Below are 26,623 nucleotides of genomic sequence, written 5' to 3'. Positions count from 1 at the left end.
ATGCTCCAAAAGAGCACACCTCCATTTGTTGAACCCATTGCGGCTTTAGGCCAAAGGTAGGCAGGGATAGGGTGTCGATGCAGGCCGCAACCACAGTGGGTAACGCAGAACGGTTAAGACTAAAGATGAGCAAACCGGCCGTGGTTCGGCTCGAGCTCGGTTCGCCGAACGGAGGTCTCGTTCGAGTTCGGTTCGGCGAACCAGTTCGGCGAACCACTCGAACCACATAGGAAACAATAGGAGGCAATCACAAACACATAAATACACATTATAAATGTACACATACAGTTAATAAACATTGCCATAACACTTACCGGTCCCCGCGATTCCTCCTGCACTCTGTCTCCTGCCGCTATTCCATCCGATGATCGCTGAATCCTCCCGGTAACCAGCACTGCCAGCAGTGATGCAGGACCTATGGTGACGTGAAAAATAGCCATGTGACCAGTCACGTGCCTGTTATCTCATTGGCTACAGACTGGTCACATGACTATGACGCGTCATGTAGGACCTGTCATTGCATCTCTCTGTTACGCGGTGCACGTTTGTGTATCGCCATGTACCGGCGACATGCTCTAGCTCAACTCCCCGCTCTGCTTCCCCGTTCCCTTAAGGTACCGTCACACTAAGCAACGCTCCAGCGATCCCACCAGCAACCTGATCTGGCAGGGATCGCTGGAGCATCGCTACACGGGTTGCTGGTGAGCTGTCACACAGGCAGATCTCACCAGCAACCAGTGACCACAGCCCCCAGCCAGCAGCACGCGTGGAAGCGATGCTGCGCTTGGTAACTAAAGTAAATATCGGGTAACCAACCCGATATTTACCTTGGTTACCAGCACACATCGCTTAGCGCTGGCTCCCTCCTAGCCAGAGTACACATCGGGTTAATTTAACCCGATGTGTAGTCTGGCTATGTGTGCAGGGGGCTGGCACTGGCAGCGTGAGAGCAGCGGACGCTGGTAACTATGGTAAACATCGGGTAACCAAAGAAAGGGCTTCTGGGTTACCCGATGTTTACCGTAGTTACCAGCGTCCGCAGAAGCCGGCTCCTGACCGGCTGACACAGCCGGTCAATCACGGAGATCACCGTTGCCATAGCAACGCACTTGGTAGCGGTGACGGGGACGTCCCGCTACCAGCACGCAGCGGCAGCGGAATCACGTGATCGGAGCAGCGCTGCTATGGCAACCCGTGCCACCGCTTACAGCCGGTAGCCTGTGGTCACTCTCAGAGTGATTTCTGCACGGAGCATAGCGTCTTCCCCCATGCAGCTGTGCTGTCTGATGGAGCAGACAGAGCTGCATGTGTTGAAGGGGAAAGAAGACAGAAGAGCAGGATCGTGGAGGGCTGACAAGGGGTAACAAAGATGGAGTCTCTAATGTGTCTGGGTATTTATTTCTATTAAAGTATTTTTTTCTCTGTGTGGTGTTTTTTTTTTTAACCCTTTATTGGAGATTCTTAATGGCCGGGTCAAACGTGCCTGACATTAAGAATCTCTGGCTTAATACTGGCTAGTAAAACAAAGCCAGTATTAACTCATGATTACCCAACAAGCCACCCGGCTCAGGGCTGTTGGAAGAGTTGGATACAGCGCCAGATGGTGGCGCTTCTATGAGAGCGCCATTTTCTGGGGAGGCTGCGGACTGCAATTCGCAGCAGAGGGGCCCAGAAACCCCGGGCTAACCTGTGCTGTGGATTCCAATCCCCAGCTGCCTAGTTGTACCCGGCTGGACACAAAAGTGGGGCGAAGCCTACGTCGTTTTTTTTTGTTTTTTTTTTAATTATTTCATAAAATTCATGAATTAATTAAAAAAAGGGCTTCCCTATATATTTAGTTCCCAGCCGGGTGCAAATAGGCAGCTGGGGGTTACGGGCAGCCCGTACCTGCCTGCTGTACCTGGCTAGCATACAATAATATGGCGAAGCGCACGTCATTTTTTTGTAGTTTTTTGGCAAAAAAAATAAAAAATGCTTCCCTGGATTTTCCATTGCCAGTGAAGGTAACACCAAGCGGTGGGGGTTAGCAGCCAGTAGCTGCTTGGATTACCCTTAGCTAGCAATACAAAAAATGCAGCGGGAGCCCATATATATTTTCTTTAATTATTTATTTAAATAACGAAAAACAAAAAGGGCTTCCCTGTATTTTGATTGCCTGACATGACAGTGCTGTAAAAATAAATCTTTAAAAAAAATGACGTAGCGCTCCGCGGTATTTTTGATTCTCAGTGCATATAAAGCAGACAGCTATGGGTTGCCACCCCCATCTGCCTGGCGTTACCTTGGCTGGCAATCAAAATACAGGGAAGCCCATTAATTTTTTTTATTTAAAAAATAGTTAAAAAAAAAAGGATGTTGGGTCCCCCCATTTTTGATAGCCAGCTAGGGTAAAGCAGACGGCTGTAGCCTGAAAACCACAGCTAGCAGCTTTACCGTGGTTGGGGATCCAATGTGGAGGTCACCCCAGGCTCTTTTTTTATAATTATTTTATAAATAATAATAATTACAAAAAAAAAGTAGGGTCCCCCCCAAATTGGATCACCAGCCAAGGTAAAGCGGACAGCTGTGGTCTGGTATTCTCAGGGTGGGAAGGTCCATAGTTATTGGGCCTTCACAGCCTAAAAATAGCAGGCCACAGGCACCCCAGACGTGGCGCATCCACTAAATGCGCCAATCCTGGCGCTTCACCACAGCTCATCCCGTGCCCTGGTGCAGTGGCAAACGGGGTAATAAATGGGGTTGATACTAGTTGTAAAGTCACCTGACATCAAGCCCAGCAGTTTGTGATGTCATGGCGTCTATCAAATACCCGACATCACAAACTGTCAGTACTAACAAGAAAAATCGACAAAAAAAATGTATTTGAAAGAAAACTCCCCAAAACATTCCCTCTTTCACAAATTTATTGTAAGGAAAAAACGGGAAGGTATCCCCCATTTTCTAGGAGTGCAGACCCTCCATGTGAGGAGTGTGGGTGCAATGAATCTGCACCCACTCTCCCCGGGTCCACAGCAGCAGAGTGCATGTCGTAACGGTTGCTACCAAAGCTGCAATGCCCTGCTCATGAGGTAAGGGCATGCCTAATCAGGAGAACTATTCTACATTTCCAAATATTGGTATTTGCTGATATTATTGCTATTCCACCTACTATATATTGGGGATAGGATCTTGGAGATGGAATACCCCTTTAAGTCCAGTTATCCAGCTGAATGAATACTAAACAGAGCTCGCTATTTAGATGTGTTTTCTTGTGGCGTATAACAGATTCTCATGTTTGGTAGTCGTTCAGCAAAGCAACTATAAAATCAAATGCCTCCATTTGGAAATGTAGTATATAGCTCTCCTGATCAACTATGTTCCTTACCTCATGAGCAGGGCATTGCAGTAATAATAATAATTTATTCAGCGCTATTAATTCCATAGCGCTTCGCATACATTGGGAACACTGTCCCCATTGGGGCTCACAATCTAAATTCCATATCTGTATGTCTTTGGAGTGTGGGAGGAAACCCACGCAAACACGGGGAGAACATACAAACTCTTTGCAGATGGTGTCCTTGGTGGGAATTGAACCCAGGACTTCAGCGCTGCAAGACTGCAGTGCTAACCACTGAGCCACCGTGCCGCCCATTTAGCTTACAGATGCATAACCACCACTCACTGTGTCTCAACACAGGAAGCTGAGCTGACAGCCGCTTTGTGCATGCGGCAGCGTCTATTGCGAAGGAGAGGGCCGCGGGGGATCAACGCTGCACAGGTACCGTGGGACACCGGGGAACACCGGTGGGGTTATAGGGAGTGACCTGGCAGGGCCTGGGGAGGAGTTTTCTGTCGCATGTGTCATGGCACATGCGAAAGAACTCAGAGGAGTAGGGTGAATGCGGCCGGTGCGCTGCTGTGCGCGCGGCCATCTTGGATTTCTGGGAGGGCATCAGAGGGGGCACTTTGGCGACACCGGGGGACCGGGTAGGAGATTTATCATGTTTGTTCATGCCAAATGGGAGATAAATAATTTTTTACCGGCGCTGTCATTTACTGTAACGTGATCATCGGTATATGGTGAATACCTGTGATCACGTGAGCGGGGACCGGAAAAAAAGTCCTGAATCATGATCTCTAGGGTCTCAGCTACCCCTGAAACCCTGGAGATTTTCTGACGCTGGGGGGCGCTATTCACTTATTTCTGCCTGCTGTTTATAAACGGCAGATCAGAATAAGGCTGCATTAACACGACCGATCCATTTTTGCGGTCTGCAAAAAACAGTCCGTTTTTTTTCACGGGTGCATCCGTGTGGCATCCGTTTCCGTTCCGTAGACGGTCCGTATGTCATCTGTTTGTCATCCGTGTGCCTTCTGTTTTTTTTGCGTACTGCAAAAAAACTGAAGGAGGGAAAATACATAAATTTACCCAGGATCCATAGCTTCAACCTACATGAGGCGGTCACATGTTTACTCCAGTGCCATTTTCTACTGCTTTTCACAGCGTAGAGCGCTCTGGTGATTTTACAGTGCTTGTACACTTCATATCAGTCTTTTCTGTCATTATAATGGCAGAAAGACACATAATGTCCCACTCTCCTGCATTTTGTAATTTTGCATCCTTTGGTGCCTTTCATGTGGCACTAAGGGGTGCTTAGCTTTGTATTTAGCCAAAAAAATGAAAAAAAAAAAATGACGTAGGGTTCCCCCTATTTTTATAGCCAGCTAGGGTAAAGCAGACGGCTGCAGCCTGCAGACCACAGCTGGCAGCTTCACCTTGGCTGGTAATCCAAAACTGAGGCACCCCACACTGTTATTTTAAATTAAATAAATAATTTAAAAAAAAAACCACGTAGGGGTGCCCCCAAAATTGGATCACCAGCCAAGGTAAAGCAGAGGTCTGAGATTCTCAGACTAGGGAGGTCCATGGTTATTGGACTCCCCCCAGCCTAAAAATAGCAGGCCGCAGCCGCCCCAGAAGTGGCGCATCCATTAGATGCGCCAATCCTGGTGCTTCGCCCCAGCTCATCCCGTGCCCTAGTGCGGTGGCAAACGGGGTAATAGATGGGGTTAATACCAGATGTGTAATGTCACCTGGCATCAAGCCCTGGGGTTGGTGAGGTCAGGCGTCTATCAGATACCCGACATCACCAACCCAGTCAGTAATAAAAAAAAATAGATGACAAACACATTTTTATTTGAAAAAACACTCCCCAATACATTCCCTCTTTAACCAATTTATTAGAAAGAAAAACAAATCCAGGTCTGGTGTAATCCAAGGGGTTCCCATGATGATCCACACTGTCCCAGTCAATGAAGAGCAGGATGTTCCCCATTGGCTGGGAGAGCAGTGCAGTGACCTGAGCTAACATCAATGGGTGAGCCCAGGTCACTGCAGGGGATGACAAGTGCTGATGTCAGCGAGGTACATTACCTGCGCTGATCTCCTGCACTGCTGACAGCACCTGTCACTGAGTTCAATGACCTTCACAGCCAAGTATCGCGAGAGGCCCGTGACGTCACCGCTAGTCAGTCTCGGGTCGGAAGCGAGAGAAGGTGATGTGACAAGCGGCGGCCATGGAGGACAGTGACAGCGCTGAGGCCAGGACTTCATCACCGCAGGTAAGCCGAGCGGGACCATGTGTGCAGAGTGCCAGGTGGGTGGAGCCTAGCGGGGTAATGTGTGCAGAGTGCCAGGTGGGCGGAGCCTAGCGGGGTAATGTGTGCAGAGTGCCAGGTGGGTGGAGCCTAGCGGGGTAATGTGTGCAGAGTGCCAGGTGGGCGGAGCCTAGCAGTGCCATGTTTGCAGAGTGCCAGGTGGGCGGAGCCTAGCGGGGTAATGTGTGCAGAGTGTCAGGTGGGTGGAGCCTAGCGGGATGATGTGTGCAGAGTGCCAGGTGGGCGGAGCCTAGCAGCGCCATGTGTGCAGAGTGCCAGGTGGGCGGAGCCTAGCGGGACCATGTGTGCAGAGTGTCAGGTGGGCGGAGCCTAGCGGGACCATGTGCGCAGAGTGCCAGGTGGGCGGAGCCATGTGTGCTGGCGGCGGAGTGCAAAGTGGGTGGAGCCTAGCAGGGTCATGTGGCGCTGAGGACGTCAGTGTTGTGGACTGCATGGCTGGGGACAGGTGAGTGTGAGTCTGAGTGTGTGTGTATGTGTACATGCCGCGGGCGGAGCGAGCTGAGTGGGGAAGTGTCGGCTTCCTGCACACGTAACTAGGATAAATATCGGGTTACTAACCAAAGCGCTTTGCTTGGATACCCGATGTTTATCTTGGTTACCAGCTTCTGGCAGGCTGCCAGCGATGGCTCCCTGCAAACTGTAGCTGTAAAAAGCCCTGCTTTTTGCTGCTAGAACCGTTCTCGAACGTAACTAGAACTATCGAACAGCAAAAAGCTTGAGTTCTAGTTCGATCTAGAACAGCCCCCAAAATAACTCGAACCGCGAACTGGAGAACCGCGAACCGCGAACCGCGCTCAACTCTATTAGTAAGGCATTCTTGTGTAGTAGTGTGGCTTCTTCTTGATGTTGTGTGTGATGTTCGTGCTCGTGTGGTTGTCTGGTCTTCCTTTGTAGCATTGGGTTTCTTGTGACGTTGTTGTTGGCTTCTTCCTGCTGCTGGTTTATTGTGTTGCTGGGTTGCGTTTTTTCTTTTAGGAGCCCTTGTAAGGCTGGAAGGGTAAATGTTGTTTGTCGTAATCTTTGAAAGATCCCCACATAGACAGTGGTAGCGAATGATCAAGTGGAGTCAAGTAAAAAAGTCAGGTCAGGGCAATGTCACGGAGTATGTGGCCCCATCCTGTGATTGCTGCCATCCTGGTATGTGCCCCCATCGTGGTATAGGCAGGATCCTTGTGTATGCAGCATCCTGGTCTGTGTCCCATCCTGGTATAGTCTCCATCCTTGTATGGCCCTCATCCTTGTATGTGGGCTGATGCTTTGATGTGGCCCCATGCTGGTATGTGTCTCCATCGTGGTGCAGCCACCATCCTGACATGTGCCCCCATCCTGTGCGGAATCTGGTATAGGCAGTTTCCCGGTATAGGCACCATCCAGAATGTTTCCTAAGGTGTCCCTTGTACCTGTCCGCTGGCTGCTCGCTCCTGTGCAGCGTCCGCTCCGTTTTTCCACTGTGGCCGGTGGTGAGTTGCAGGTTGTGGCGTTGGGAGTTGTGGGTTGGCCTGGTATGTGGCTGATGCTGTGATGTGGCCTTATTCTGGTATGTGCACCCATCGTGGTGTAGCCACCATCCTGACATGTGCCCCCATCCTGGTCTGTGTGCGCCATCTGGTGTAGGCAGGCAGCATCCTGGTCTGTGTCCCTTCCTGGTATAGTCTCCATCCTGGTATGGCCCCCATCCTGTATGTGGGCTGATGCTGTGATGTGGCCCCATCCTGTGATTGCCGCCATCCTGGTATGTGCCCCCTTCGTGGTACAGGTAGGATCCTTGTGTATGCAGCATCCTGGTCTGTGTCCCTTCTGGGTATAATCTCCATCCTTGTATGGCCCCCATCCTGGTATGTGGGTTAATGCTGGTATGTGGCCCCATCCTGGTATGTGGCACCATCGTGGTATAGGCAGGATCCTTGTGTATGCAGTATCCTGGTCTGTGTCCCATACTGGTATAGTCTCCATCTTTGTATGGCCCCCATTTTGGTATGTGGGTGTCCGTGTAGGGCGGTGTTTGTGTTGCACGGTGTGTTTGTAATGCATTTTCTGTGTGTTGCGGTGCATATGTGGGGCGATGTGTGTGTTTTGTGTGGTGTGTGTGTATTTGTCTGTGTGCCGCGGTGTGTGAGTGGGGGCGTGTGATTGTGGGGCGATGTGTGTGTGCGGGGGTGTTTGTGTGCGGCTGTGTGTGTGTGTGACCGTGTGTGGGTGGTTGTGTGTGTGTGGGGGGGTGCGTTTGATGTGAGCGGGGTTGTTGTGTGTGTGTGCGCACGGCGGTGTGGGTGGTTTGTGTGTGCCGGTGTGTGTGTGTGTGTGTTTGAGTTGGGCTGTGTAGGAGTCGTGGTGTGTGTGTGTGGCTTCATTTCCCACTGGCCATGAATAGTAATGATTGGCTCATAAGCACTCCGGGACCCAGCTCTCCCACTAACCAACAATGAATGCTGGCTACTTAAATATTAACACTGCAGTAAATGTTAAGTAGGCGCTCATGAATAGTAATGAGCGGCTCATGAATAGTAATGAGCGGCTCCTTAACATTCCCAGCAGTGTTAATATATAAGTAGCCATGTGCTTCCCCTGCATTTATCGTTGGTTAGTGGGAGAGCTGTGTCCCGGAGTGCTGGGTTCCTAGTGCGCCACAGCTGCGTCTCCTCCTGTCCTCGTCCCTCTACGTGTCTCTGTGATGTGTGGAAGCCCTGCGATGCCGCAGCTGCGCCTCCTCTGGTCCCTGTGCCTCTGTGTGTTTCTGTGGCGTGGGGAAGCCCTGCGATGCCGCAGCTGCGTCTCCTCCGGTCCTCATCCATCCTCTGTGTCTCTGTGGTGCGGGGAAGCCCTGCGATGCAGCAATTGCGTCTCTGTCGTGGGCGGAGGAGGGGACGCCGCACTCTCCCACTGCTCGGGTCCGGCTGCCGCTGCGGCTGCTGCGGCCTGCTGCTGCCGCTGCTCGGTGGCTCGAGCGATGGGCCGGATCTCGGGGACTCGAGCGGCGCTCCTCGCCCGTGAGTGAAAGGGAATTGGGATTTGGGATAGTTTATTGTCCGTGACGCCACCCACGGTTGTGGTGATTAAGTGGACACCACCGCTGCTCTGTTTGGGGAGCCCGGGAGTGATGGTACGGAGCAGCCAGTTGTTGATTTGCCCCTCCGTGGGTAGGGGTTTTGGTGATCCCGGGGCCCAGAGATGGGGTTGGTATGGTGGACAGGTGGGTATGGGGCCTGTGGAGGTGCAGGGGCGCAGGGGCAGCGCTGTGCCGCACGGCACGGAGGTACTCACTCAGCCAGTAAACACGACACAGTTCTTGGTAAACAAACGGCTGGTTGGACGGGTCCCTCGGACGGCTTACGGTGCTGCGGTTCCCTGCAGTTAGCGGTGACGGTCTCTTCCCTGCACCTATGTAAAGTCTTTTTTGGTAGCGATGGGTTCCCACCGGTTACCCACTCCTCTGCTTCAATCTGGGCCAAAGGAGCCCTACTTTGCCCGCAGGCGCTGGCCCTGGGAAACTGGTGCCCTGGCGGTGGCGGTGTCTCCCCTTCACGGTCGGGCTGTTGCCTTCAATCGGGACTTGGTTGTTAGGAGACAGAGGTCCCCTTCACTGACGGATTTGGCAAATTATGGAGACTCCTAGCCTTGCCGGGATCCGAAAGGCCCCTGCCCTGGTGCTGACTGTTCTTCGTATACTGCTCCAGTACCGCCGGGTCACCACCCGTCCGCGGTCCTTCCAGCAACCTCCAAACAGTCCCCCTGCAGGCTATCACCGCCGTCTGCTGACCTTGCTGTCACAGTCTGGGGCACACACCCGGACCAACTTCAGGCTTTACTACTCTCACTTTTCTGTCACTTCAGCTTCTCTCTTTAGCTCCTCTACCACTTCACTTCCTTCTACTTTTACTTCCTAAACTGTTCTCCGTTCTGCCTGGTTCTCCCGCCTCCAGGGCTGTGTACTCCTCGGTGGGCGGAGCCAACTGCCTGGCCCACCCCCTGGTGTGGACATCAGCCCCTGGAGGAAGGCAACAAGGATTTTAGGTTAGCTTGGATGTTCCTGCAGGGAATGTGGGGTGCATGTGATGTTGTGACCTGTGACCCCTGGCTTGCCCAGGGCGTCACATTCCCCCTTAGCAAAACGCAGACCGTCCTCGGGCTACCCGTCCAACACCGGTTTTATTTTCCTTTTGTTTTTTTTTTAAAGATAAAACGGTAACATATTTACAATTTATGACATCATCCCACATCGGGAGGCACATTTCTTAAACGGTTTCAAACGGTGTACGGTTACGGTTTCCGCTCTCTCCCACCCAAGTAACCTGGCCCTGATGCTGCCCCTAAAGCCCAGGCATCACCCCTTGACCCCAGTCCAGCACAAGTTACCCGAGCGGGATCTGTCCTTCCCCTCCAGAGGGTAGCCACCGGTTCCTGTGGTGGCTGGGCCCCAGCCTGCTCCGCTGTGGGCCCTCCCTCCAACCTGCCTCTCCGGAGGCGGCAATTGCGGAAACGGTAACTGTAACACAACTTATTTACAAGCCACTAAAGTCTGTGGTTGCCCTGCAAGTTCACGGGCTTGTCCATGAGCAGTTCCTCATGCAAAACAACTTGTCAAGCGGTCCCCACGGGGACAACGGTGCCGGCAACGGCCGGTTGCAAATCACGGTTAATCAGATGACTGTTCGGTTCCATTTACTTATCATCACTTTAAACTTTCAAACTTTTCAACAAACACACACAGACTTCCTGATCCCCTCTTTAAAGGATGGTCTCCCTGTACCTAAGTGGGGGTTTACCTAGGTTGAGACGGGTGGACCTCCGGGGTCCGGTATCAGTCGGGCTAGGCAGTGGGGCAGAGGGAACAATCGGTTCCTCCTCCCGGCTATCGTGCGGGGCAGGCGGAGGCATAGGGGAGCTGGGCACAGGTTCATCCCTGGGCACTGGCACTGGTTCTGGCTCACGGTTGACCGCTTCCACCACTTCTTCATCCACAGGTTGTGGGAACAGTATCACTGGAAGAATCACCGTGCCGTTCTGTGTAGGCCAGTCTGCTGGGAAGTCACCCATCACAGTGTGGATCACCTCTTTTGCCTTCTCTGCTGGTGGAGGAGCTGGTACTTCAGCCATCGCCCTTAAGGCTGGTGGGCACCTTTTCAGATGGTCCCGGGAAACCGTGGCCAAGGTGCCCCCTTGGTCACGACTGATCTGGTAAGCCTTTCCATCTTCCCATCCTGTGGGCTGGATGACGTACGGGATTTGTTCCCATTGATCATCCAGCTTGTGGGTTTTCCTCTTCCGCTTTAACACCACATCTCCAGGCTGGAAAGGGCCCACAGACGCTTTCTGATTGAAGCGCTGCTCCTGTTGTTCTCGACTCCGACTTAGGTTCTTCTCCACATACTCCTGAATCTGTCGGTACTGCACCCTCCGCCGGGTGTCCCATTCAGCCATTGAGGGGAGTGTCTCTGGGGCTTCCAGTCCCATTTCTAGGTCCACCGGCAGTCGGCCAGGCCGAGCCCTCATCAGATACGCTGGGGTGGACTTCGTCGAGCTAGACGGGATATTGTTGTACATATCGACCAAGTCAGGTAGCTTCTCCGGCCACAGGTTCCGCTTCTCCAACGGCAACGTTTTGAGGAGGCCAAGGACCAGATGGTTCATCTTCTCACACATACCGTTGGTCTGGGCATGGTAAGGGGTGGTTCGGATCTTCTTGCAACCGTACAGCTGACAGAACTCATGGAACACCTCCGCCTCAAAGGCTGGACCTTGGTCGGTAAGCACCTTCTCAGGGTATCCATGGGGTAGACAGAAGTAAGCTTGGAACGCTCTAGCGGCGGTACGGCCGATTAAGTCCTTGACCGGGACAACCACCATGAACTGGGAGTAATGATCTACTATGGTCAGAGCGTAAGTGTACCCACTTCGGCTGGGGGTGAGCTTTACATGGTCCAAGGCGACCAGCTCCAGCGGTTGGTGTGTAACGATCGGGCGTAGGGGAGCCTTCTGGCTGGCTTCATCCTTCCTCCTCAACGTACAAGGACCGCACTCTCGACACCAGTCCTCCACAGACTCCCGCATCCCACTCCAATAGAACCACTCCCTCAACAGCATCTCCAGCTTCTTCCACCCGAAGTGGCCGGCACCATCATGGTACGCCTGCAGAACAGTGGGTACATCAGCTTGGGGAATAACCAACTGGCGGATTTTCTCATGGGTCTTCGGGTTGATCAGCTCACGGTACAACCTCCCCTGGTGTAGACACAGCCGGGTCCGTTCCTTCCACAAGCGTTGGGCTTCAGCTGGGGCAGCAGGGTCCATCCCAGCAGCGCCTCGCTCCATCAGGGTCTTGACTAGGCGGACAGCGGGCGCCTGATTTTGAGCTTCCTGCCACTCCTGACTGGGCAGCGGATCCAGGTTCACCCGTTGTTGGTGGACATGTACCTTCTCAGTTGGTGGCCGGTGGAATGTAGGCAACTCGATCTCCTCGAGGTCATCATCCTCGCACCCACCTTCTGACACGCGGGGCATCCGAGAGAGGGCATCAGCATTAATGTTGACACGACCGGCCCTGTATTTGATGGTGAAGTCATAGTTGGCTAGTCTGGCCACCCACCGCTGCTCCAACGCGCCCAGCTTGGCCGTGTCCAGGTGAGTCAACGGATTGTTATCCGTGAAAGCGGTGAATTTTGGTGCGGCCAAGTAGTGGCGGAACCGCTCGGAGATAGCCCACACCAGTGCCAGGAGCTCGAGCTTGAAGGAGCTGTAGTTCTCAGGGTTCCTTTCAGTCGGCCGGAGTTTTCGACTAGCATAGGCAATCACCTTCTCCTTTCCTTCCTGGACCTGGGACAGGACTGCCCCCAAACCCACATTGCTGGCGTCTGTGTAGAGGATGAATGGGCAGCCGTAGTCAGGGTACGCTAGGACTTCTTCTCCAGTCAAGGCCGCTTTCAGCTGACGGAAGGATTCCTCATGCCTGTCCTCCCACACCAGTGGGGCTCCGATGGGTCTACCACCTTTGGTCTGTCCCACGAGGAGGTCTTGCATGGGAGCAGCCATCTTCGTGTACCCCTTGATGAAGCGCCGGTAGTACCCCACCAGACACAAAAACTGCCTTACTTCCCTCACGGTGGTTGGTCTTGGCCAGTCCTGGATGACAGTGATCTTCTCAGGGTCGGGGGCAACACCTTCCACACTCACCACATGCCCCAGGTACTGCACTCTGGGTTTCAGCAGGTGGCACTTGGAGGGCTTCAACTTCATCCCGTATTTGGCAAGGGACGCGAACACCTCGGCTAGGTGCTCCAGATGGGCTTCATACGTCTGAGAGTACACAATCACATCATCCAGATATAACAGGATGGTCTCGAAGTTCAGATGTCCCAGACAGCACTCCATCAGCCGTTGGAAGGTTCCAGGGGCATTGCACAGCCCAAACGGCATACTATTGAATTCACAGAGCCCCATTGGGGTGGTGAAGGCGGTTTTCTCCCGGTCTTCCGGGGCCACTGCCACTTGCCAGTACCCACTGGTGAGGTCAAGGGTAGAGAAGTAATTTGCGGTTCTCAGTGCGGCCAAAGACTCTTCAATACGGGGCAGAGGGTAGGCATCTTTATGTGTTATCTGATTGATCTTCCGGTAGTCCACACACATCCGCATGGTACCATCCTTCTTCCTGACCAGTACCAACGGAGCGGACCAGGGACTACAGCTGTCCCGAATAACCCCTGCCTCCTTCATATTCCTCAACATATCTTTGGCACACTGGTAATGTGCAGGGGGAATAGGCCTGTACCTCTCTTTGATAGGGGGGTGTTCACCGGTGGGGATGTGGTGTTGGACCCCTTTGATCTGCCCAAAGTCTAGTGGATGTTTACTGAAAACCTGTTCATACCCCTACACATCACAAAGCCGGGGTATACAGGGTGGTGCGAGAGTATCATCAGTGCCCACTTGTAGCTGTTGGTGCCACTCATTTACCTCCCCTTGAGGCGGGGAAGTGCTGGTAGTAGGTGGGGAGACTGGGGGAATGGCTTCGTGGATGGTGTGGGGATCTAGGGTGAGCAGCTTGGCAATGGTGGCATACCGGGGAAGCCTGACTTCTTCCTCCCCACAGTTCAGCACCCTCACGGGCACTCTCCCCTTCTTTACGTCTACCACCCCTAGGGCGGCCATTACAGTGTGCCAGTGCTCGGAGGGGATGGGCTCCATCATGGCAGGGTAATCACGCCCCTGAGGCCCTACTGCTGCCCTACACCAAATCATCATCTCACTCCTAGGGGGCACAATCAACGGAGCAACATCCATCACTCTCACTCCACCAATCTCTCCTCCTGTTGAGTTTACATGCTGGCGGTACATCAAGGCCCGGATCTCACGCTGCACAGCTCTCTGTCAGCTCCCCGCCGCTGTGGCGGCCAGCTGTTGCAGTAGGGCCAACACATCACTCATACAGTGCTCCATCACATTGGTTCCTAGCACTATCTTCGGGTTATGATCACTGGGTTCATTCATGATCACAATTATACCCTGGTGTTGCAGTTCAGCTTGCCCCACTGTCATAGCCACCTGTTTATACCCCACTTGGGTCAATGGGAGTCCATTAGCAGCAATTAGCATTATACTAGTATCTGGGGGTGCCAGCTCGTCTATCCCCCAATACCGCTGGTACAATGTGTATGGTATGGTGGTTACCTGTGATCCAGTGTCCAAGAGAGCCATCACCAGTATGCCGTCCACAGCCACGGGGATGATGGGCCGGGCCCCGATATACCGGTCCCGCCAGTCTGGGGGGCCACGGGGTTCTACTCCTGAGGATTGGCCCGGGGCCCCAGGGGTTGCTCGTTTAACGGGCACTGTCGGAAGTAATGCCCAGGCTTACGGCACTTGTAGCAGGTTGGAGGTCTGCTCCGCGGGTTGTTAGCACTTCTCCACTGCATCCAGGGGACATCCTCAGGGCTGTCGGCAAGCTGTATCTGTGCTGAAGGCTGAGATCTGGTCAAAGGTTGGAGTGCAGCAAGAATCTTGGCGAGGTCTCCGTCCATGCGACGGACCTGGGCTGCCAGTTCCTCCATCGTGCTGCTTGGGGCGGTAGGTGTTGGAGAGGTTGGTAGGGCAGGGGCCACCACAACGGGGGCCGTCTCAATGGGCCACGGGGCTGGCTCCAAGATTTCTGAAGCTGGGGGCTGTAGTGCTTTAATGGCCCGTTCCTTTAACACAGCAAAGTCCACATCAGGGTGTTCTAGGGCCCAGAACCGGAGTTGTTTGCGATCCTCAGGGGATCTCATCCCCTGCACAAATTGCTCTACTAGCATCTTGTTGCTGTCCGCCTCATTAATAGGATTCACCCGCTTTAGCGTGCGGAGGGCAGTTTGCAGACGTAAAGCATAGTCCCAAATGCTATCCACAGCCCGTTGCCGGCACTGGTAAAACTGCATCCTCAGCTCAGCTTCAGTCCGGGTCTCAAAGGCAGTCTGTAGCTTCTCAAAGATGGTGGCTACAGAGAGCTGGTCCCCCTCGGCCCAGGTCTCCGCCTCCTGCTCAGCCGCACCGGTTAACTGGCCCAGCACTGCCGCCGCACGTTGCTTATCGGTCAGGGGGTACAGTTCTAGCAATGGGTTAAGCTTTTTCCGGAAGACCTGTAAAACATCAGGTTTCCCGTCATACTGCGGTAGCCAGGTAGCTCCGGGCGCATAGGGCAAGGAGAATGGCATCATCTGAGCGAGCGCGGGGGCCGCGGCACCTCCCGCCAGCGCGGCCGGGACCTGGGCAGGCCCATTCCCATCCACGGGTGCCACTGCGGCTGCGACCACCGCTCCTCCAGCGGGTGCAGACATCTTGTTTCCGTCCCCCTTAGCCTCTTTCCGGCCCCTCCTCTATCGGGGCGGGGTTTTCGCCTTCGCGCCTCTGCTACTCGAAGACGCTCGAGCGGGAACTTTTCGCGCCAAAGATGGCGACTTCTGAAATTTTTTAGCCGGATACCTCCGGCGGTCACAAGGCGCACCTCTACCCAACGGCAGAGCGGTAAGATCCTGTTCGTGACGCCAAGTTGTCGCGGGCGGAGGAGGGGACGCCGCGCTCTCCCACTGCTCGGGTCCGGCTGCCGCTGCTGCGGCCTGCTGCTGCCGCTGCTCGGTGGCTCGAGCGATGGGCCGTATCCCGGGGACTCGAGCCGCGCTCCTCGCCCGTGAGTGAAAGGGAATTGGGATTTGGGATAGTTTATTGTCCGTGACGCCACCCACGGTTGTGGTGATTAAGTGGACACCACCGCTGCTCTGTTTGGGGAGCCCGGGAGTGATGGTACGGAGCAGCCAGTTGTTGATTTGCCCCTCCGTGGGTAGGGGTTTTGGTGATCCCGGGGCCCAGAGATGGGGTTGGTATGGTGGACAGGCGGGTATGGGGCCTGTGGAGGTGCAGGGGCGCAGGTGCACCGCTGTGCCGCACGGCACGGAGGTACTCACTCAGCCAGTAAACACGACACAGTTCTCGGTAAACAAACGGCTGGTTGGACGGGTCCCTCGGACGGCTTACGGTGCTGCGGTTCCCTGCAGTTAGCGGTGACGGTCTCTTCCCTGCACCTATGTAAAGTCTTTTTTGGTAGCGATGGGTTCCCACCGGTTACCCACTCCTCGGCTTCAATCTGGGCCAAAGGAGCCCTACTTTGCCCGCAGGCACTGGCCCTGGGAAACTGGTGCCCTGGCGGTGGCGGTGTCTCCCCTTCACGGTCGAGCTGTTGCCTTCAATCGGGACTTGGTTGTTAGGAGACAGAGGTCCCCTTCACTGACGGATTTGGCAAATTATGGCGACTCCTAGCCTTGCCGGGATCCGAAAGGCCCCTGCCCTGGTGCTGACTGTTCTTCGTATACTGCTCCAGTACCGCCGGGTCACCACCCATCCGCGGTCCTTCCAGCAACCTCCAAACAGTCCCCCTGCAGACTATCACCACTGTCTGCTGACCTTGCTGTCACAGTCCGGGGCACACACCCAGACAAACTTCAGGCTTTACTACTCTCACTTTTCTGTCACTTCAGCTTCTCTCTTTAGCTCCTCTACCACTTCACTTCCTTCTACTTTTACTTCCTAAACTGTTCTCCGTTCTGCCTGGTTCTCCCACCTCCAGGGCTGTGTACTCCTCGGTGGGCGGAGCCAACCACCTGGCCCACCCCCTGGTGTGGACATCAGCCCCTGGAGGAAGGCAACAAGGATTTTAGGTTAGCTTGGATGTTCCTGCAGGGAATGTGGGGTGCATGTGATGTTGTAACCTGTGACCCCTGGCTTGCCCAGTGCGTCACATCTCCTCCGGTCCCCATCCATCCTCTGTGCCTGTGTGGCGCGGGGAAGCCCTGTGATGCCGCAGCTGCATCTCCTCCGCTCCCCATCCCTCTATGTCTCTGTGGCGTAGTTGGGTCACTAACCTGCGCTTTGGGGCCTACTGTGGGTCGGGGCTTACTGTGCTCCGTCACGTCGAGTGTAGGGAGCTTCCATGGCGATGTCCCTTGTATCTGTCTGCCGGCTGCGTCATGGCGTTGTCAGGGTTTCGGTGAGTGGCCGTGTCCTAATTGAGCAGTCGTCGCTGCTGATTGGGTGTGGGTAGAGTAAGATGTGGGTGTGTGGGTGGTGTGATGCAGGGCCGCTGCTGATTGGGTGAGGGTGGAGTGAGGGGTGGGTGTGTGTGGGGGTTCGGCCTGTTGGTAGCTGTGTGGGCGTGGTTTTGGCGGTTTCAGCATATGACGTCATTTCTTGGACAGACAGACAGAGAGACAGAATAGGGCAATTCTATATATAGATGAAACTGGGTCACTTGCATATTCCCTGCATAGAAATGTGGGTTCTTCCTTTATCCATTGGTTTTAAAAAAACAGACAGTGGCAAGACATGGGGAGAAAAGATGATATATTCACCTTTGGAATCCACCCCATACCCTAGCACTGTTAATCCAGAAGTATTCATCAGAGTGGAAGGGATAATATCTTGTTGTTCAGTCTCCTGATCCTGAAGCTAATCAGTGGTCACAGAGGTTAGGTGAGTGGCGGCATGGTGGAGACAGAACAGCAGTGATGAAGAGTGGAGTGGAAATCGAGGTGAATATATTCTTTTTTATCCCATGACCTCCTGATTTTAGCTTTTTAACAAGCCGGATAAACCCTTGTGTGATTGCTAGGGCCCAACTTCTGGAATCCCCACTGATCACAAATACAGGAGTCCCTAATTCAATTTGTAAAGGCAACTTTTCTGTCTATGAAACTAACAGAACTGAGTATAGAACACAGCTAGCTGTCAGTACCATAGACAGTGAGTGGAGCGGTGGTCCTGCATTTGCACTGTCACTCCATCCACACAGAGGACTCTGGGACCCCTGTCCTTTGTTTCATGGGGTTCGAGTGCTAGGAACCAAACCAAATACAAGATCTTGAAGTATTGATAAAAATAATAATTGTATGTATTTTCTATGTAATACACAGGACAAAAAGTAACTTTACACATTGACTATCAAGTGTACACTACAGACCTGTATGTAAACCAAGGCTGCATCTCCAGTGGCTGTGAAGGGGTTGAGAAACTCAAGTATCTTATCGTAAGTATATTTAATAGTATACTGTTATAAAAAATGTGGATATACTGTATATATATATATATATATATATATATATATATATATATATATATATATATATATATATATATATATATATATATTCATACATACATATACAGTATATATAGGAATTTACGGTTGAAGTCATGAGGTTACATATACTTTGGTTGAACTCATTAAAACTCGCATCCATCCTTCCACTGCTTCTAGGTCAGCAAACTATTTTTTACCAAGTTGCCTAACCCTTCAATGACCAGAGAACTTTTAATTTTAGCACTTTTGTTTTCTTTTTTATTTTATTCCAACAGTTAATTTTTCTGTCAACATAGCTGTACTAGGGATTTTTTTTTTTGCAATACAAGCTGTGTGATTGAATGACACCATTCATTTTGCCCTATAATCTACTGCAAAAATTGCAAAAAAAATCCAAGTGGGATGAAAAGGTGCAAAACTGTTAATCCACCATTGTTTTTTAGATTTTGTTTTTACGGCATTTAGTGGTAAAAATGACTTGGAAGCATGATTGCCAGGTCTGTCAAAACACCACAATACCAACTTGCATCTTTTTTTTATTTAAGGGATGAAAAAAAAATCTGTGTTTTGTTAAAAATGTCTTTGATTTGTGATGCCATTTTCTAAGTTGTAGCATTTCTATTTTTCTGTTAATGGTATTGAATGAGGGCTTGTTTTTGCATGGTGAGTTGACATTTTTATTGATACCAATTTGGAGTACATAACATGTTTTTGATCACTTTTAATTACAGTTTTGTAGCGTCCGAGGTGACTGAAAAAACAATTCTACATTTAGATTTGTTCTACTTATGGTGTTTACCATACATGTTGATTAATTTGATGTTTTGATACAGTGGGGCAAAATGTATTTAATCAGCCACCAATTGTGCAAGTTCTCCCACTTAAAAAGATGAAAGAGGCCTGTAATTGACTTCATAGGTAGACCACAACTATGAGAGACAAAATGAGAAAACAAATCTAGAAAATCACCTTGTCTAATTTGGCAAGAGTTTTTTTTTGCAAATTATGATGGAAAATAAGTATTTAGTCATTTAAAAACATGCAAGATTACTGGTTCTCACAGACCTGTAACCTCTTCTTTAAGAGGCTCCTCTGTCCTCCGCTCTTTACCTGTAGTAATTGCACCTGTTTGAACTTGGTATCGGTATAAAAGACACCTGTCCTCAAACAGTCATACTCCGAACTCCACTATGGTGAAGACCAAAGAGCTGTCGAAGGACACCAGAAACATAATTGTAGCCCTGCACCAGGCTGGGAAGACTGAATCTGCAATAGGCAAGCAGCTTGGTGTGATGAAATTAACTGTGGGAGCAATAATACGAAAAAGGAAGACATACAGGACCACTGATAATCTCCCTTGATCTGGGGCTCCATGCAAGATCTCTCTTCCATGGGGTCAAAATGATCACAAGAACGGTGAGCAAAAATCCCAGAACCAAACGGGGGGACCTAGTGATTGACCTGCATAGAGCTGGGACCACTATAACAAAGGCTACCATCAGTAACACTATGCCGCCAGGGACTCAGATCCTGCAGTGCTAGACGTGTCCTCCTGCTGAAGCCAGTACTTGTCCGGGCTCGTCTGAAGTTTGCTAGAGAGCATTTAGACTATCCAGAAGAGTATTGGGAGAATGCCATATGGTCTGATGAAATCAAAGTAGAACTGTTTGGTAGAAACACAACTCATGGTGTTTGGAGGAGACAGAATGCTGAGTTGTATCCAAAGCACACCATACCTACTGTGAAACATGTGGGTGGCAACATCATGCTTTGGGGTTGTTTCTCTGCAAAGGGACCAGGACGTCTGATCTGTGTACATGAAAGAGTGAATGGGGCCATGTATTGTGAGATTTTGAGTGCAAACCTCCTTCAATCAGCAAGGGCATTGAAGATGAAACATGGCTGGGTCTTTCAGCATGATAATGATCCGAAGCACATCGCCAGGGCAATGAAGGAGTGGCTTTGTAAGAAGCATATGAAGATCCTGGAGTGGCATAGCCAGTCTCCAGATCTCAACCCCATAGAAAGAAAACCTTTGGAGAGAGTTGAAAGTTTGTGTTGCTCTTCGACCGGCCCAAAACATCAGTGCTCTAGAGGCGATCTGCATGGATGAATCGGCCAACATATATCCAACTGTGTGTGCCAACCTTATGAAGACTTACGGAAAATGTTTGACCTCTGTCATTGCCAACAAAGGATAAAGAACAAAATATTGAGATGAACTTTTGTTATTGCCAAATACTTATTTTCCACCATAATTTGCAAAAAAAAATTCTTGCCAAATCAGACAAGGTGATTTTCTGGATTTGTTTTCTCATTTTGTCTCTCCTAGTTGTGGTCTACCTATGATGTCAATTACAGGCCGACCTAATCTTTATAAGGGGGAGAACTTCCACAATTGGTGGCTGACTAAATATTTTTTTGCCCCACTGTAGATTAAATCTTTATGAATGAAGCGATACAAAATATATTTATTTTTTGTATTTATTTCTTGATTTTTAAGGGTAGAAAAGGTATTGTTTATAACTTTTTTAAATGTTTAAAATCTTTTTTTTAAATATATTTTCCAATATTTTTCAGTATTTTTACTGCATAAACTTTGGATAGTTTATAATACATTCTGCAATACCACACTATAGCACTTTATAGTGAAAATTACAATCTCATGTGAAGTTCAGTCTGTGGACTGCATATGAGTACCAAGAAAGTAGTGACAGAGGCCTTAAGAAAATCCGCTGCTGCCATGGTAACCCTCATAGGTGTCTGTTAGGAGCTGATGTGCACAAGTGTCAGTATGTGTTCCATTTTAATGCCACTTTCAGACACTGACAGCAGCATCTAAATGGTTGACAGTCACAGCTAGAGCAGACTTCAGCCGCTGCTGTTAGAGACAGATACCAGAATGCAATATAATCAGTCTTTTCCCAGAACATTATTTCATGTACTATTGCAGGAAAGTTTTGGATATTTACTTAGTACAAAATACAACAATTTTTTTTCACACAAATTAATAGATGATTTTTGATACAGTGAAGGTTAAATTAAATAAATGGGTCAGAAATGTACATATGCCATGTTAACTATGCCTTTAAATAGCTTGGAAAATTCCTGAAAAGAATGTTATCACTTCAGAGCTTCTGGTAGGATAAGTGACATAACTTCGTTATTGGAAGGAGTAGATGTGGTCATTTTGTTAAGGCTTATCTTCAAGGCCTCTTTGCGTCTTTACTTGATGTTATGGGAAAATCAAATTAGCCAAGACAATGGAAAAAGAATTATGGTGCTCTACAAGTTTGGTACATTTTTAGAACCAATTCATATTCATATGTCCAAACAATAATCTGCAAGTTTAGACATCATTGGACTGCATTAACTGTATATTATTCAGGGATGAGAGCTGTTCTTTCTCTTGGAAGGGAATGTAATTTGGAACTAAAATACGCCAAAACAAAGAAAAAGAGGGTGTGTAACAAATGGGATCACCAAATATTTCACAAAATAGAAAATATTTTATTGACAAAAAACACCAAAAAATATGTTAAAAACATTTAAAACACTCCAAAAGTGAACAAGCATACTGGGGTTTGCATACAATAAGGCATTTGGTACAAAAATACAACTCAATCCAAGGATAGCACAACACCTTGTGAAGATTTCGGAAGTAACAGGTATAAAATTATCACTAACCACAGTAAATCCTGTATTATATGAAGATGACTTGAAACACTACTTAGTAATGGAAAAAGTCACTGCTTCAACACCACCATAACAAAAAAGGTTAGAGTTTTAAACTCAATATGGGAACATAGATCTTACTTTTTAAAGAAATTATTAAAGGGGATCTGTCACCAGGTTTTGCAACCTTATCTGAGGGCAGGAGAATGTAGAGACAGAGACCCTGATTCCAGTCTTCTCAGCTACTTACTGGAATCAGTAAGTTTTATTAGTACGTGATTATCACAAGTAGACTAGAATAAACCTGATGCCAAGTAGTCCTTCATATTTGGGAACTCTGTATAACCATACCTCCTCAACTAATTGTCAGGTTATGCACAGCATCACAGTATACAAAGAAAACTTCCAAACAATGGTGTGGTGGGTGTGGTTATACAGAGCTCAGCATTCAGAGAACTGGTACATTCATAGGAGATGTGCTGTTCCTCCATATTTTTCCTTATTGCAACTGTCATCATTAATGTATGTTATGCATGCTTGTCTGCTGTTGCCACCTACTGGTCAGGTCTTGCTACCACCTTGTTTCTTTTCTAGTCCAGCCTTTGGGCTATGGAAAGCCAAAGTTTTTTGACCAGTAGCGGCTCCAGGGTCGACCACCCACAAGAGAACTACAGTGCCAGCTACTCGGACCACTCCAGTATTGTACTACTGCATGTCTGTGGCCTATGAATCGAATAAACCACTGTTGTTTCATTTCATCGTGTGCATGTTTGAATCCATTCACTCTGGAGCGTTCTGGTCCTTTCTGCACCACTTATTGGATACGAAGGTAGAATTTCTCATCTCACACCATTGCCTAACTACAGTGCCTTGCGAAAGTATTCGGCCCCCTTCCATTTTTCAACCTTTTCCCACATTTCAAGCTTCAAACATAAAGATAAAAATTTTAATGTTATGGGGAAGAATCAACAACAAGTGGGACACAATTGTGAAGTTAAACGAAATGTATTACTTATTTTAAACTTTTTTAAAAAATAAATAACTGAAAATTGGGGCGTGCAATATTATTCGTCCCCTTTACTCTCAGTGCAGCAAACTCACTCCAGGAGTTCATTGAGGATCTCTGAATGATCCAATGTTGTCCTAAATGACTGATGATGATAAATTTAAGACACCTGTGTGTAATCAAGTCTCCATATGAATGCATCTGCTCTGTGATAGTCTCAGTGTTCTGTTTAAAGCACAGATAGCAACATGAAGACCAAGGAACACAACAGGCAGGTCCGTGATACTGTTGTGGAGAAGTTTAAAGCCGGATTTGGTTACAAAAAGATATCAAACCATTAAACATCCCAAGGAGCACTGTGCAAGCGATCATATTAAAATGGAAGGAGTATCATACCACTGCAAATCTTCCAAGACCCGGCCGTCCCTCCAAACTTGCATCTCAAACAAGAAGAAGAGCAATCAGAGATGCAGCCAAGAGGCCCATGATCACTCTGGATGAACTGCAGAGATCTGCAGCTGAGGTGGGAAAGTCTGTCCATAGGACAACAATCAGTCGTACACTGCACAAATCTGGCCTTTATGGAAGAGTGGCAAGGAGAAAGGCATTTCTCAAAGATAGCCATAAAAAGTGTAGTTTAAAGTTTGCCACAAGCCACCTGGGAGACACACCAAATATGTGGAAGAAGGTGCTCTGGTAAGATGAAACCAAAATCGAACTATTTGGGCACAATGCCAAACGATATGTTTGGTGTAAAAGTAACACAGCTCATCACCCTGAACACTGTCAAACATGGTGGTGTCAGTGTGGCGCCCCTGACCTGGTCAGGCACCACTGAGTACTGCACCCATGCTGGGGACAGTACAATACAGGTAATCCAGAAGGCTGACCGAGGTGTGACTACACAGGCGCATAGTGATCAGGTCTCACACATGTACCCATGAGAGGACCCCTGGGGATCCCAGGAGGGGGAAAAGCCTTCACCTCCACTGGAATAGTGGAGGGGGCCAAAAGCCTCCATCTCCTCTCAAGGGGTGTGGTAAGAGAGCTTGGTTGCTAGGTGGCGTAGGCAGGCACAAAGGCAAGAACAGGAGAGGAGGAGCAGTGAGCCGGTTCAGTGCAGTGCAGAGTCCAGGGAGCTCCGAGAGGAGCTGACCCCTACCCCTGGGGCTGTTGCAGTCTGACAGCGCCCGCGCAGTGGCTACCGACGGGGGAGAACGGTCACCTAGGAGTGCTACCCGAAACCCATCTCCAGCTAGAGAGAGAGCACAGAGTGGGAAGTAAGGAGACTGCTAGGGAGTACCAGGCCCAAACGGGCGGCAGATCCCGGAGCGGGGATAGATCCACCTTTCCTTGCTAAACCTGCCGGTGTGGGGCCCTCAAAGCCCACACCACAACACCTAAAAGCCGCAGCCACGTAGCCACAGTTAGGGCCCATAGTTCACAGGAGGCAAGCAGCTGGAGTGATCTGGCCCAGGCAACAAGCAAACGGCAAACGAAGGGGAGAGAGGCTTCAGCAACTTCCCTGGGTGACCCCCATAGGGACTAAAAGTCGGGGTTACCCCAAACCACCAAGGGCTAAGGAAGGCGAGTTGGTAGTCACCATCAGAAGTCAGCCTGAAGGATACCTGGTTCCAGCCTGGTTCATCCCAGCTACGCCCGGGTTACTCACCCTGCCATCAACTGTGAGTAAAACCCCTGAAAGACATCCTGCGTGTGTGGAGTTATTCTGCGCCTTGTGGTACTACGCACCTACACAGGGCCCTGGGGCTTGCCTCACTCTCAGGAGGCTATTCCAACTAACTGCACTCACCATCAGCCCCAGGCGTCCCTTAACCTGCAGTGGCGGTCCCCACTGACCGCAATACTGAGAGTGGCGTCACGACAAATAGAAGATTCCCTACCCGTGACAGGATCCAGCAGAGTGGAGTCCCTGAAGGTAATGCACCGACACAGCGTTCTCGGGGCTTCACATCAGAATCATGGTTTGGGCCTGCTTTTCTTCAGCAGGGACAGGGAAGATGGCTAAAATTAATGGGAAGATGGATGGAGCCAAATACAGGACCATTCTTGAACAAAACCTGTTGGAGTCTGTAAAAGACCTGAGACTGGGACGGAGATTTGTCTTCCAACAAGACAATGATCCCAAGCATAAAGCAAAATCTTCAATGAAATGGTTCACAAATAAACATATCCAGGTGTTAGAATGGCCAAGTCAAAGTCCAGATCTGAATCTAATCGAGAATCTGTTGAAAGAGCTGAAAACTGCTGTTCACAAATGCTCTCCATCCAACCTCACTCAGCTCGAGCTATTTGCAAAGGAAGAATGGGCAAGAATTTCTGTCTCTCAATGTGCAAAACTGATAGAGACATACCCCACGTGACTTACAGCTGTATTTGCAGCAAAAGGTGGCGCTACAAAGTATTAATTTAAAGGGGCCAAATAATATTGCACGCCCCAATTTTCAGTTGTTTATTTTTTATAAAAGTTTAAAATAAGCAATAAATTTCGTTCAACTTCACAATTGTGTCCCTATTTTTGTTGATTCTTCACCATAAAATTTAATTTTTTTATCTTTATGTTTGAAGCCTGAAATGTGGGAAAAGGTTGAAAAATTCAAGGGGGCCGAATTCTTTCGCAAGGCACTGTGCATGCCTTTAATCGCTCTTAAGTGGAAATCTGGCACCCCTGAGGCTTCAGGCGCCACAGGGTATTGCACCTCCTTTAAGGGGTAATATCCATCCCAGGTTAGGAGGGGGTTAACTGACGGTGCCTTCACAAAGCCACACACATAAAACAATAAGGTGCTTTTCCACAGGGGGGTGGACTAGGGCAGACAGGGAGGTTAGCCATCATGAAGCATGGGACTTCCCCAGTTACTATGACAACTCTGTGGCAGCACCTGAACTACCAGTGAGTAAAAGACCTGGAACTGCAGCCCCTGCCTCTACCGCTCATTTGCTGGCACTGTTGCCCAGCACTGCAGCGCCAACGGGGACTACGACCACCCCCGTCCATCCTCTGTCATCCTCCCCGGGATAACCCCGCTCCGCCTGTGGGGAGCGACGCCATCCCAGCTGTGACCTTCACCATCAGCCCCGGAGAGCAGCACCCACAGCGGCGGCCCATCTCTGGCCGCGGGCCACAGGTTGCGTCACAATCTAAAAAGACTTTCCTCACCATCATTACCCCCATCCTCCATCCTTGCTCCCGTCAACTGTCTTCTCTCCCTCCTGTAAGCCTCATGGTAATGAAGCTGGGCCAGGCCAGTCCATGATGACGCAGAAGATGTGCAACCCCCGGCCCGGCGACGTGTCGGGTAAAACCTCCTTGACCCCAGGGTGTTACAGAAACAGAACAGGAGATATACAGTAATTTTAGCAAAATTGCAGCAAGCAGTCCAGTAAGCGACATCGCTTGAATCAGGGTCTCTGTCCCTGCATCATTCTGCTCTCAGATGTGATAGCAAAAACGTCATGACAGATTCACTTTACCCCTTCACAACCAATGATGTACCTATATGTCATTGGTGACGTTTGGCCCTTTAATGCTGGCTCCCAGCCGACATCTGCAGCTAACAGGCATGGCTAAATAGGAGATCCACCTTAAGGCTCTGTGCGCACCGGGAAATGAAATTTCCTTGAGAAAATTCCGCATGCTCTCAAAGATTACCGCACCCGCGGTAAAA

General features: G+C 50.0%; 1 protein-coding gene across 1 annotated transcript in view; it reads left to right on the top strand.

The window, feature by feature from the left end:
• GUCY2C (guanylate cyclase 2C) overlaps positions 1–26,623 on the top strand; it is a 686,038-nt gene that overhangs the window by 11,396 nt on the left and 648,019 nt on the right. The window contains 1 exon segment of the mRNA XM_075320892.1: positions 18,087–18,199. Coding sequence (XP_075177007.1) covers positions 18,087–18,199 — 113 coding nt within the window.

The sequence above is a fragment of the Anomaloglossus baeobatrachus genome, chromosome 8 (genome assembly GCF_048569485.1).
Source record: "Anomaloglossus baeobatrachus isolate aAnoBae1 chromosome 8, aAnoBae1.hap1, whole genome shotgun sequence".
NCBI classification, from domain to species: Eukaryota; Metazoa; Chordata; class Amphibia; order Anura; family Aromobatidae; genus Anomaloglossus; species Anomaloglossus baeobatrachus.
The sequence above is the reverse complement of the archived record's forward strand: the minus strand, read 5'-3'. Positions and strand labels throughout refer to the sequence as shown.